Source organism: Alligator mississippiensis, chromosome 1 (assembly GCF_030867095.1).
Source record: "Alligator mississippiensis isolate rAllMis1 chromosome 1, rAllMis1, whole genome shotgun sequence".
Lineage (NCBI taxonomy): Eukaryota > Metazoa > Chordata > Crocodylia > Alligatoridae > Alligator > Alligator mississippiensis.
In genome coordinates this window covers 411834915-411848603 of record NC_081824.1, presented here as the reverse complement: position 1 = coordinate 411848603, position 13689 = coordinate 411834915, and the positions used below count along the sequence as shown (strand labels likewise).

The following is a 13689-nucleotide window of genomic DNA, read 5'->3' as shown; positions in this document are numbered from 1 at the left end:
CTGGTTTAAGGATGTTGATTTTAAAGATGTTTCTGTTGTTTTGTACTGCAAACGGAAGACTAAAATTTAAAATTGAGGAACCTTTAAGCCACATTTTTGTGGTTTATGGCATTGATTCTTCTTTTAGGATGAGATCAACTAAATAATTTCTCTTTTTTTGCTTTCCTCATATGTAAGAACGAAATTAAACAAGACGGAAAGGAACAAAATGGTTTCTACAGTTTTTGTAAAACTGATTTCAGTAGTTAGCATTTCTAATGGCCAAAAGCTTACATGCTACATCCTCTATTCCATACAAAATATGCAAGTAGGATATTCAAGCTGAACAGAAACTGTAGGCATAGGAGTGATAGTTAAGTCAACAGACATACAAAAGCAGCCATGGAGACAATGTATGTTATGTTCCATTGTTAGAGTGGAGTATTGTAGGAGAAGAATGTCCTATCAGTAGGGTGACCGTATGTCCCGGATTGGCTGGGCCACTCTCGGATTTCATAGACTGTCTCAGCATCTTGGCTGCTGGAGAAAATTAAAGCAAAAGTCCCAGATTGGTGGGAACCTGGGAGCTTTGGCGTCCAGTAGGAGTGTGTGTGCATGTGCATGTGTGCACATGCTCCCAGTACCTTTCCTCCCATTCTGGATTTCACTAAAATAATTATGGCCACCCTAAGTATCAGGGGCCTTCTGAAGAGTATTAGTTAGATGGATGTGAATTAGAAGGTTCCCATGATTTAAAGAACATGAGGTAGGAGAGGAATGTGGTGAGGGAACTGTTGGTGAAAGAAGAAAACACAGAAGTGAAAGGAAAGGGAGAGGTTTTATTATAGAGGCAAATAGGGATTTTTTCTCCTTCTTTCTACTGCTTTATTTGCTTTGTTTTGCAAGAATGCTGAGCTTTTAGCTTCTAAACCATTTAGAAGTGTGTGTATCAGGAGAATTTATGATTCTGTGATTCAAGGGACTCACCCAGTCTTCTCCCTCCTTCTGATGCACTAGAGAAGACAGTGCTAATAATAAACCCCAACAGGCAAAATGTGCATGGAAATTTCAGCTATCCCATCGCTGGTTGAAATGGTTCTTAAAATATGCACATACGAAAGGTAATGGCTGCCTCTAGAAATCTGCCATTTTACTTAAAGTTAAAAGTTCACCTTTCGCTGTATGGATATATTTCATAGATTTCATAGACATTAGGGATGGAAGGCACCTCAGTAAATAAAGGGTTTCATTGTACTGCCTAAAATAAAGCTTAAACACCATAAAATGAAGAACTATATGAAACACTATGTTTTAGGTAACTATTTTAATGCAAATAATAAAATTGCTCAGGTTTTTAATGCCTTTACTATTTACCAGTATTACTTATCATTACTTATATTGCACTTTGAATGCAGACTTTTTTGCTAAGAAGTACACAATAACATATGACATACAGTCCTTTTCAGCTTTTCAAACTGGTTTTAAAATCAAAAGAAATGAGAGTATCAGTTCTTCTGTGCCTCAATTTAGTGGTAAGAAAGTGCATTTCCATTTTGAGACTATTATTTCTCTTCTTCCATTATGTCCTCAGTTAGAAATAACTTATTAGATCTTTTAAACCAGAGATATAGCTGGTTCTTTTGGGGATGAGGTCAACTGAAAACCAGACAAATTATCGTGTTGTAATTTATTTTGGCCACAACAGAAATTAGGAGAATGTCTTACAGAGGCTTTTTCAGCATGAATTTGTCAGCATTCCATGCACACAGAGTGCGAATGATAAAATAAATGAACACATAAACCAACATTCTGATGTGGTTACAAATGAAGTAAGAATATATTTGCACAACCTGATCTTTTGCAGTACTGGTGTGTATGCTGCTTAGTGGACAAATAAAAGGGCTAGAGCCCAGACCCATGTAATATATAATCTGTCTGCCCAATTGTCATCTCAGACTCAGGTCCACCATCATAGAGCAGGGCTGGTCCCTCCCCTCTGTTGCCTCGCTGGAGCTCGGCAGTCTCTGCAGGCATCTGCCTGGCTTCTGCTCCCCCTCCCCTCCCTGCTCCATGCTAAGCAGGCATTCCCTCCTCCCTCACAGACACCTCAGCATTAGCTAGCAGACCACATACTGGCTACAGTCAGTGCTGTGGGAGATGACAGAGGCAGACAGGCTTTTTGGAGCTATTCAACAGGTAGCATAATGTCCTTCCGTGGAAAAGCAGTTTAAGAGCTGTTTGCTTCCCTCCCTCCTCCCCGCCTGCCACCACTCCCTGCTAAGCAGGAATTCTCCCCTCCCCTCCCCTCTGCCTTACAGAGAAGGTATCTGTGTATTAGCTAGTAGACCACATGCTGGGTCTGCGCTGAATCAACAGGCAAAATCAACAGGTAACTGGTAATGTCCCTCTGTTTTACTAATGGGGCAATAAACACTGAGATAAGCGTGACACTGTTATCAGCCCCTTCACCCCTGGCTTGCTTGCCTGTCAGTTTGCTGCAGACAGTATACAGAAGCAGGGAGGGAGATTGAAAAGCTCTGTATCATCAACAAATGCATGCATGGCCCACACCCGCTTTGCCTCAGTGCTATCTGGGGCCTGCAGGCTGGCAGCACTCCCACCCTTTGAGCAGCGAGTCGGGAAAAGCCTGGGACTGCAGGCAGGCAGGCTTACGCCCTCCCTAATCAGAACCTCCTGCTGAGACCTGGCCACACCCCCTCAGCTCAGCTCTGCAAGGAAAGGGAGGGCTGCTCTAGCCTCCTCCCCCCCCTCCCCGCCCTGGCTTCCAGCCTGAGCCATTGCAGACACGTACCCGAATTTCCTCAGTCCAGAGAGATTGTCTGTATGGTTGGAACCTGGTTCAACCTAGCTGGGTTAGACTAACCTGCAAAGGTCGAATCAATTCAGGCTCAGGTTTTTTGAATGTCTGTCCCTAGCCCTTAGGAGCTCTAATCCTAGTCTTTACATTGGTGTTGTATTCTTAGACAAGCCATTTAATTTTTGTGTTAGGTTTTCATATCTATATATTGGGGTTGATAGTATTGATCTGAAAGGGGTGTAATCAAAATTACAGGCAAACTTGTGCCATCAATGGCCAGTAGGTCTTTTTGCTTCAATGATCGGATTCTTCCCCAGCATATGGAAGTACAGTTATTTTTGCTTCAGGGGAACAGCTTACATGGGTGGTAAATTGGCCCAAATGACTGTAAAACTGCTTGCAATAGGACTGTTACAGGATACAAGTACTATTATCATTGTTTTTGTTTTCTATTGATATATGGCATAGTCTTATTATAAGTCATATTGCACATTGCATTGTTTGATTAAATATCTAGGTTGAACAGAATAGTCCTATACTGGAAGAGATTAATGATCTGTCCAGCTAAATCTTTTTATGATTTGGTCTCTCATAGGTCACTAATTGTAATAATGATAAATAGTATTATGTACAGTGTTACAGTAGAAGTCAGACCCCTGTTGTACTAAGTAGTGTAGAAATACAAGCACACAAACTTTGACCCAGAAAGGCTACCATCTCTTGCTATGCTTCTTTGTGGATGTTGCTTCAGGAAAATGTGAACAAACTGCCCCAACTTTTTCTCTTGATGAAGCCATCCTTTACTACTGATCTGAAAATGGCAGAACTGAGGCAGATAAATGGCAATGCTGTAGAGACAGAATGGATGGAAAAACTACCTGCATGTTATTGTCTTTGGCCTATTTTTAATCCATCTCCATAAATAGCCTTTCTTCTACACCACACTTTAGTCACTGTCTAAATCAATAGAGAAACTCAACAAAGCACTAAATCTGCAATTCAAATACACAATAACTATCATACTCAAAGATTTCTAGCAAACTTGTCATATATCATCTTCCATTTTTCAAATCCACCATAACAGCTTTTACAACTTTGTATAGATTTTGCACTTAGGGTCTCTCTAATGAAATGATGCTTTTAAATGTGCAGTAGTGTCTTTCTAAATTTCCTTTTATTGCTTTGTTAAAGAACATTGCAACTTTAGCATCCACCCTCAAAGGCCTCAAACTCAAGCCTGTATTCTGTTTCATTCTATCCTATTCTGTTTTTTTAATAATCATGTTTTTATTGGCTTAAACAGCAATCAAGAAAGGGGAGACATGGGGTATTTGACTGTCCCTGAATAATTTATAATCTAACTCAGCAATGGGCAAAATAAACCAGTGGGCCAGATTTGGCCCTCCAAGGGATTTTGTCTGGCTGGTGGCAGGTCCCTTGGTTCCACCCAGCCCAGGCATAGGGAGCAGCCAAGTGGCATGTGCATGTGGCACATGCAGCCAGTCCCACCGCCCCCAGTGGCTGGACTCACTTTCTGCCAGTCTGGTGGTGGCAGTTGTTCTGGATGATGCCTCTGTTAGATCTGGCCCTGCTGTTCAGGCACCCCGGCCTGTCTGCCCTGCACCTACTGCTGGACGCAGGACCCATGTGGCCACAGAGCATGACCGGGCAGATGGGCTGGGGTGTAGGTGGGTGGGGAACAATGTCTGGGAGCAGGATGAGTGGGTGGGGCCAGGATCATGGGATGGGATCTTGGGGTAGTGACTGTGCAGGGTGGGACCCAGGGCAGAACTGCAGTCTGCTCCCTGCAAGCCCCAGTGATGGGCACCAATTCCGCAGGTAGGGGTGTGTGGGGAGCAGATCGCAGCTCTGCCCTGGGTCTGGGCCCCATACTGTCACCGCCCCGCAATCCTGGCCCCTCTCGGGTGTCCTGCTCCCAGATGCCACTCCCTGCCTGCCCACAGCCCCATCCCATCTACCTGGCCGAGTACGAGGTCCCTTAGGGAATTTTGGTGAGCTGGTTGGCAGGGGGAGGAGGGTGGGGAGGGGAGGGATGCTGACAAGACAGACATAGACTGGGGAAAAGAATGTGGCATATGATCCCTTAGAACTTTCTGGTCATGAATAAAGAGATGTGACAACTACCTGTCAGATGGGAAAGTAAACTTTCCCCCTCTATCCTACCCTCCCAATGATACTGGAATAAAATATAGGATTTGCAAACTACTTCTTTGCATTGTGTGGGTGTGCTGAGAGGGGAAAAGGGTACCAAAACGTTGCTTGCTCTCAGAGTTCACCCATGAAGCAACAGGGCCACAATTCCAGCCTAGAGTTCAGGAAAGCGCTGAGATGGGAGTCCCTGCTGCTATACTTGTGTGTGACCCTCACCCCCTCAGGACACGTTTTGCTAGCTGGCAGCCCCTCTGCTTATATGTTATGTGATGGATACATTCATTAGGTAAAGAAGCTGTTCCCCACTGCAGCAGCAGCAAAGTGAATTCAATCATGTGTTTCCTTTCAAATATCTGAGTCATCTTGAACTATACTTGCAAGGCAGCTTTGGGAATTAATGAGTGTCCAGCATGATTCTTCTCTGTCACTCTGCTGTGCACCATCCACAAGTTAGCTAGGTTAAGTAAGGGCAGGATTTAGCTCTTAGGTTAGTATCATAAATACTCACCAGCCTAGAGAAGCATCTGGAACAGGGTTTGGCAAAACAACATCGATCAAGGGGAATTACATACAGAAAGTCTTCTCTTAGTTGCATGACTCACTGGCAGGGGAGATACCATGAGGTGGTTTTCAGCTCAGGTTATTTTACTTACTTGGAAGGGGAGATACCCTTCTTCTTGGTCTTGAGTGGCTTGGTGTAGTTGTGTGAAGACCTATCCCTTGCGCTGTCGGCAGACTGACCCCTGCGAGAGTCTACAAATGCTTCCAAATGTGAGGATCTAGGGTACACAATTTACAGTGATGGGGAATTGCTCTCAAGCTTTCCCTCTAGCTTGTTCCTTTGGCTTTTTGGCTAGGGGCAAGTGAAACTAGTGGGCATCTGAACTCCAGGCCTCTGGGCTTGGGGTTTGCATGTAGGATGCCTGCCATGGATTTGGGAGTATTTGAAGCTCCAGGCTGAAGAGTTTGGGAGGTCGGATACTTGCCAGTTGTAGCACCACACAGATTTGAACAATTGAGCTCTACTTAGCCAATAGAATTAGGAAGTCATTGGCTGATTCAGCCTGAGACACGAAATTAAAAATAAAAAGACTGACTTTACACAGAAAGGAGCTATTGTAAGTAATAAGGAATGGTTCACTGACCTTGTGCTATCGTGCTGATTCCAATTTTGAGGTTAAATTACATGGAACCCCTAGTGATTAAAAAGAGAAAAGCATCAAATAATAATATATGTCTTTTTGCAGGCTGGTCATTCAGAGAAGTAAAGATGGCATCAACCCACATCTCAGAGGAGGAGATGACAGAGCTAAGAGAGGCTTTCTGCAAAATTGGTGAGTACATTCAGCACAAAAGGCATTACAGAAGATGAAGTTATATTATACTGCATCCTACTGTACTGAGCAGCTTCAGTGTAATGCCCCACACTTAAGTGTGATTGTACAACATCATGGAAATTGCACATAGTAAACCTTATGCAATGGCAGAGCTTTTAAAATAAAACCACAGTATGCTTTTTCTCTAAGTACAGCATTGGCATCACTTTGCTGGAAGAGGATACTTGACTGTTGAAACACAAATTTTATGAAATAATTTGAGCCCCTTCTGAAACCAAAGCTTGAAATATTTAAAACCATTTCCCTACAAACTTTATTTATTCAAGATAAATTACTCAAAAGGCAATAAAAGTTTGTCTTGTTTAAAATGGCATATTGACTCAGGAGGGAATGAAACAATACACAAAATTAGTATCTCAAATGCACACTTCTTTTGGGCTTTACCTCAAATTTTGAATTCAGTCTGCCATTTTTTAAACTTTCAGGGGCCCAATTTACTTTTCAGTGCTTACACAGATCCAATCTCTTTCTCCCTAAATTCCAAGAATATGCCTTTCTATTGCCCACAAGCCAGTCACTCATTGCTTCTTTTACCTACCAAGCATTTGGTTTCTCTCAGTCAGATTCTGGCTTCTCTTTCTATTTCAGTTGTAAGAAAGTAATTAGCAGCAGCTTCAGCAATGCCCTGTTTAGTCTATACTTCTGTTTATAAAAGAAAGCTTCAATTTTAGGTTCTTTTGCTTAAATATTGCAGATGGCAGGCTCAATTTCCAGCTGACCACCCAGAAAATCTACAAAGCAAAATTTAAGACACTTTATACATAGAGAATACAAACTACAGAGACTAATTTTTTTTCTATATCAAAACCATGAAATCCAAATAGTCTGCTTTCAAAATAAGAAGCTCTTCACTAAGATATCCCTTATAGATCCAAACAGACCTTGGTACAATGAACATCTCATTCATAAGTTCATTAGACTTAAGCAATTTTCTGGGCTAGGCTACTAGTGGCTAAACACTGGTGTGTATAAAAATCCTGTCAATGTCTCTAGAAAAATGGGAAGTAATAAAATAAAGTAGTATGGTGGGGGCCAGGGGGATGGGAAACATACTTCTCTGTTTGAATCATAGAATCATATAAAGTTAGGGTTGGAAGGGACCTCAGGAGGTCATCAAGATTATCCCAGCCAAAGCTTTGTCTAGCCAAGTTTTGAAAACCTTCAAGGATGGAGTTTCCATGACCTCTGTTTGTTTGCCTACTACTGTTACAAATAACATGCAGGGTTACCAACCCTAAAAAAGATGGTAGAAATACCACTATTGTGCTCCCTTTTTATTCCTTTAGTTATTTTTTCCATCTGGTAGTACTTTGTGTTTGTTTTGCAGCTTCCCCTATAGGGGCAGTGAACTTGTAAGTTTTCTGATTTATTTCTGGTGGAGTTTACACACCAAAAGGGAAGAAAATACTGTTCTAAAATGATGGCAATGCCAGTGACATAGTATGAAACAGATGCCAATGTATTGTGACATTGACTGAGTAGGACTATCAGAGTTAGCAGCATCCCATATATGCCCACAATTTTTTAATTCCTTGTAGGTTTGACCCTATGAAGTTCTATGCATCCCTGGGAAAGTGATAAGCAATGGTAGTGGCCATCACAGGCCCTTAACTTGGATCTAATTTCTCTCTCTTGCTATCCCCTATTTTCCAGCTTTTTAGCATGTAAGTTATAATTATTTAGAGTCACTGAGATAGAATTAATCAGAAATGACATGTAGGAGACAGTCAGTTACACACCAGTATCATTGCATCTCTGCCCTTTTAAGAATTATTTCCATGGACCATATTATCTTCCCAAAACTCACACTCACATTTCAGATCTTAATAAAATAATATAATAAAAGAAAAGTAAATGTGTTTACTGAAAATACTATAAGTTTAATATACCATATTTACTCAAATATAAGATGACCGTGAATATTAGATGACCCCCAATAATTAGATTCTATATATGGAAAATATATACATTTGTTATAATTTTCCAGGTGTAGTATTGGAGGTTCAGCATGAATTCATCCCCCTTTCACTGCTACAGCAGAGAATATAAATCTGGAGGGTCAAGTAGCCCCCTTGCCCTCTGCCACCCCCACCTACAAATGAACATACCTGTAGTAATTTGCATATAGGGTACCCATAGACTTAGATCATCCAGAATTGATGCAGTTTATCTTTTTTGAAACTGCTGCAAATTTTAGCACAGGTACTCCACAGATACATTTTTAAGCAGCAATTCTGTAGTTACTTGTACATAGTACAGATTATTTTATATATATATTTGGCCTTTGAAATTGTGTGTGTGTGTGTGTGTGTATGTGTGTATATAATATAAATTGTATGTATATATATATATATAAATTTATATATATATATAAAATGTCAAGGGCCAAATCAGTTCCAAATTCAATTGTGCAAAGCCCAATAGTCAAGTTTAAAAAATTGACTGAGTAGAACTTAGTCATCAAGTCTGTGTGGCTCTACCACCAGGCAAGTATCCTTCTTCCCAGACCCATCAGTCTGGGGCTTTAGATACTCCCCAAATCCAGGCAAGCATCCTACATGCAAGCCTCAGACCTGGAGGCCTTGGGGTTCAGATGTCCCTAGTCTCACTTGATCTTAGCCAAAAGGCCGAGATAATAGTAGTCTAAAGATGAAAGGCTCATGAATTACCTTATAGGTCCCTGGGTTGGGCCCCAACAGAGATAGTAGCATTTCACGCCATTGTGACCCATGTTAGGGACAGACATTCGAAAAGCCTGAGCCTGAATTGATTCAATCTTTGCAGGTTAGTCTAACCTGCAAAGATTGAACTGATTTGGAGGTGGGTAGACGTTCCCTTTTAATTCCAGAAATGCAGGCACATGCCTGCAGTAGCTCAGGCTAGAAGCTGGGGGGCACTAGAGCAGCCCACCCTTCCATTGCACAGAGCTAAGCTGAAGGGGGTGGCACTGAGTGATCACTCAATGTTTATCAGCCCACTAAGAAAACAACAGAGGGACATTACCAGCTATCTGTTGATTCTGCCTTTGTCCCGTGTGCCACAGCTTGGAGGTAGCCAGCATGTGGTTTGCTAGCTAATGCTGAGAGGTGTCTGTGAGGAATGAGGAAATCCCTGCTTAGCAGATAGTGGGGAGGGGAGGAGCAGGGAGCAGAAGCCAGGCAGATGCCTGCAGCCTGCGGGAGCTGCAGCCAGGGAGCAGGGGAGAGGGGCCAGCCCTGCTGTGGAGCAGAGAGCCCCGCCCAGCCCAGAAAGCATGCTGGCATGGTAGGGGAGTCTGGTTTATCTTAAACCAGCAATGGGTCTAGGACAGACATTGCATAAATTGGTTTGACCCAAATCAGTTAAATTGGATACTACATTCAACCAGGTTTATCTCGAACTGGTTTCAGCCACTTTCAAACTCGTTTATGAACACTGAACATCTGTTCTGTTACAGGTTTAAACCAGTTTCTGATCACTTATACTGGTTTATGTGTAATGTCTGTCCCTAGCCCCAATAGCTCAGCATTGGTATTGCAGAACCTTCAGGCCTGGTGCCAGTTCCCTCCTGGAGGAGCAACTGCCTATTTTTTGAAGGGCCACACACATGTACACATTACGCCCCCCCCCCAAACACACACACACACACACAAAGAGTTACCGTGAGTATGTTTGCCTTATGTGGGCCATGTATTTTATAGTCTTGCTCAGTGTTGGCTGGATTTAATCAACTTTATTTCCATTAGGTTTCCATTACTAAGTACATGCTGCCTTTAGCAGCAGTTTAATGATAGACAATGTACTTAATGAGATTTCCTTGTATGCTAATATAAGATGAAGGTTTTTTCCCCCAATGTTGACTGCGGTGGGGGAAACCTCATCTTATATCTGAGTAAATACCGTATATCTTTTCATTTGCACTGCTAATGTAAAACTATATATCTAACCAAGACACAAATACTTACCTTTTTTGTTTAATTTTCACTATAGTGTCATTGTTTCGATGGAAAAGTCACTCCACGTGTTGAAAATTAACATTAAACTGCTGTAAAATCTAAGCGGCTGTTTTGTCCTGTATAGATCTTGATGGGAATGGCTTCATCCAAGCTAACGAGTTAACAGAACTGTTTAAAGCAGCCAACCTCCCCCTGCCAGGATATAGAGTGAGAGAAATCCTTCAGGAGAAGCTTGCAGCAGACCAAGATGCCAAGATTACTCTTGATGAATTTATTTCAGTAGGTACAATGTTATGAATACAATGTTATCTTACAGACTGTCCTATAAAAAGGAATGGGAAAAAAACCCGTAAGTCTCACTTTCAAAATGACAACTGGTCAGGGATTATCTGTCAAGATGACTCTGACAAAATACACCATCTCCACAAAATTGGCATTTTCTATGGTAAAGTTATGATTTTATTGATTTATTTTCAGGGATCCTGGTTTTCTGATAAAAAAAAAAATCCCCAATTTTTGTTTTTAAAAATGTAACCCAAAATCCACATTTTCCATGATTAAAATGAAACACCACTAATATATATATTAATGGTGTATAGATATATATATATTAGTAGTGTTTCATTTTAATCATGGAAAATGTGGATTTTGGGTTGCTTTTTTTAAACCAAAAATTGGTGTTTGTTTTTTTTTTTTATCAGAGAAAACCAGGATCCCTGTTGATTATTATTCCATCAGGGAAATTGAAATAAAATATTTAATTCTGGGTCTGCTTGACTCAAATCAAAACACTTTGATTTGGTGAATGGAACCAAAAGAGCACATTCAGAATCGCTTTAACATTAACCTGCCTCAGCATAAAGATGCCGTGGTGCTTTCGGAGAGCTGTAGTTGAAATATATCCTGCTGCCATTCTATCCTATGCTCCTGGTTTTTGGCCAGATAACATCTCTCAAGTTGCAGCATGGTCTTTGTATCATCACTTGAAGACTGCAGTGCATCATGGTATCTGTAGCTTCACAAGGGAGCCCATATCATCAGGAAGGATGAGAACATGAGGCAAGCAAACTACAACTATCGCAGTGCAGCATGACAAGTTATTTAGCTGCAGCTGAACGTTGACTTAAAAGGCTTTGACCTGGTTCAGCAAATGGAAATGAAATGTCTTGATTCAGAAATGTCAAAATGTGCTTCTTTGGTTGAAGGTTCATTTCAACATTTCAGCTTTTCCAGGTTGAACATGTTATTTGAAGAAATTCTTTGGCCGGAAACAAATGTCAAAGTATCAGAATTTTCCTCAGGAAGGAAACCCAGATTTTCACTCACCTCTGTGAAAAACCTAAATTATTTAAGTTTCATCTCCAAATTTCAAAGCTTGTATTGTCCTAATACTATTTGCCCTTTTTTTCTATGAATTAGATACCCTTTACTTTGATGCTTTGAAAACAGAAAAAGCTTTCCCAAAAAGCTTTTGCAAAAGCTTTGCAAAATCAGCCATAAAAGTAAGAACTGCCTCTGTGCAAAATCCCACTGGAGCAATTATTAAAAGTAATCCAGATTATTTATTCACTTAGCTCACCTCTGTTCAAAACATAGAAAAAAACATGTTCCCTGTCTCAAGGAATTTATCACCTGAAACCTTACAATTTTACAGGTTTCATTGTCTTATTATAAACTTCAAATTTTAAAATAAACTTGTGTATTCAAAGATTGTCCATGGTCTGAAGAGTTCAGATGTTGCTAAAACATTCCGAAAAGCAATCAATAAAAAGGAGGGGCTTTGTGCTATTGGTGGAACTTCAGAACAGTCCAGTGTTGGAACACAACATTCTTATTCAGGTATGTACAGTCAGGTCATATTGATAGTACTTAAAACTTGATGGTCTCTTGGAAATCATTTCATAATTTACTTTGGTAAAAAACTGCAGCTTCGGTTATATAGAACTGCAGTAACAATGTGGGTGTCTTGGATTATATGTACATAATGCAATATATAATAAAGCTGAGGACACGTAAGAGCAGCATCTTGGCAGAGTGCTGTGTCTCCTGTTTTAAATAATCATTCAGCTCTAATAAGGATAGGATCAATGTGGGGGAAGTGCTAGATACATTTTGATAAGCATTGAAATTTTCATGTCAAGAGAAAGTCTTGATTTTGAAGGTGGTGGATGTTTCTGTGTCTGTTAAAACTGCTTCAGGCTCCAGGATAGAAGTTTTGAAGGCACTGAAGTGATTTAGGAATGAAAATTGTATCTTCTTATCTTGGAGATCTTCCTATCTTGGAGATCTCAGAACAACAGCAGAGTCTCCAGTGCCTGAAGAAAGGTGCTTGTGCCCAAAAGCTTGCAAAGAACCTTTTCCCAACTACTCAGTTGGTCTAATAAAAAATGTCACATCTACCCAAAGAACCTTGCCTGCCTACATCCTTAGGCCAACATGTCTACAACCAATAACCCTGCATCTTTAGGACTAGGATTTAGGTTTCGGCTCTTTTGTGTTTGTGATATCTTTGAAAATGGATCTTATAGTTAGATACAAAATATTCTTTTAATCATCAAATCAGTTTATATACCAAAAGATGCAGAAATATGACACCTTTACTCTGGAGCATTCTCAAATGACCTCAGAAGAAAAGTGGAGTGAATACACAACACAGAGCATTTGCTCAAGAGAAAGTCAGAAGTACATTTATACCAGAGATAGTTATACCAGCGTTTGGTACCATTGCCTACCTTTACTCCAGGGTAGCCAACATTGAGACAACATAGTTGCTGAGCAAATGCTCTAAACATAATGTGTTCTCCCTTTCCTGTCCCCTCCTCCCCAGGTCGTACAGTGAATGGGGGTGCTGTGGATTAAACTGAGCTCAATACTGCTGCCAGTGTGTTTGGTGGATTTTAATGGACATCTCTCTGAGTGCTCTGGATCCTGATATATGGAGGCACTTAATATGCAGCCCTGCTGGACTCCTAAGCTCCCAAGAGGACTGGGAGTTCAGACAGTCCTCCAGGCCTAGCATTTCTTATTGGCTTACTGTGGGTTACACTGATGTCACTGTCATCAGTGGTAGGAGAATTTATTTGCAAATATTCTAATATTTTTACTATTTCTTTGTTTGTTTGCAACTTTCATAGGACCAGGTGATTCCTGGTTCCTTTGCTTTTGGTTTACGTGGAAGAGAGAATGAAGGAGTCTTTTGCTAAGTTATCTCGCTTAAGCAGGAAAGACTGTCACTGCCAGGGGGATGCAACTGCCACTCCTAGGGTCTTCTGGGCTAGGGACAGACATTCAAAAAGGCTGAATTGATTCAATCTTAACAGGTTAGTTTAACCTGCAAAGTTTGAACTGATTTGGAAGTGGATAGAAATTCCCTTTTTATTCCAGTAAT

The 13689-nt window shown here is 40.9% G+C and overlaps 1 protein-coding gene across 3 annotated transcripts in view; it reads left to right on the top strand.

Moving 5' to 3' along the window:
* LCP1 (lymphocyte cytosolic protein 1) overlaps window positions 1-13689 on the top strand; it is an 81054-nt gene that overhangs the window by 43480 nt on the left and 23885 nt on the right. For all 3 annotated transcript variants that reach the window (XM_019500492.2, XM_006278912.4, XM_014608366.3), the window contains exons 2-4: window positions 6217-6303; window positions 10426-10580; window positions 12011-12140. In XM_019500492.2, coding sequence (XP_019356037.2) covers window positions 6240-6303; window positions 10426-10580; window positions 12011-12140 — 349 coding nt within the window. In that variant the 5' untranslated portion in view covers window positions 6217-6239. The remainder of the gene's footprint in view (window positions 1-6216; window positions 6304-10425; window positions 10581-12010; window positions 12141-13689) is intronic.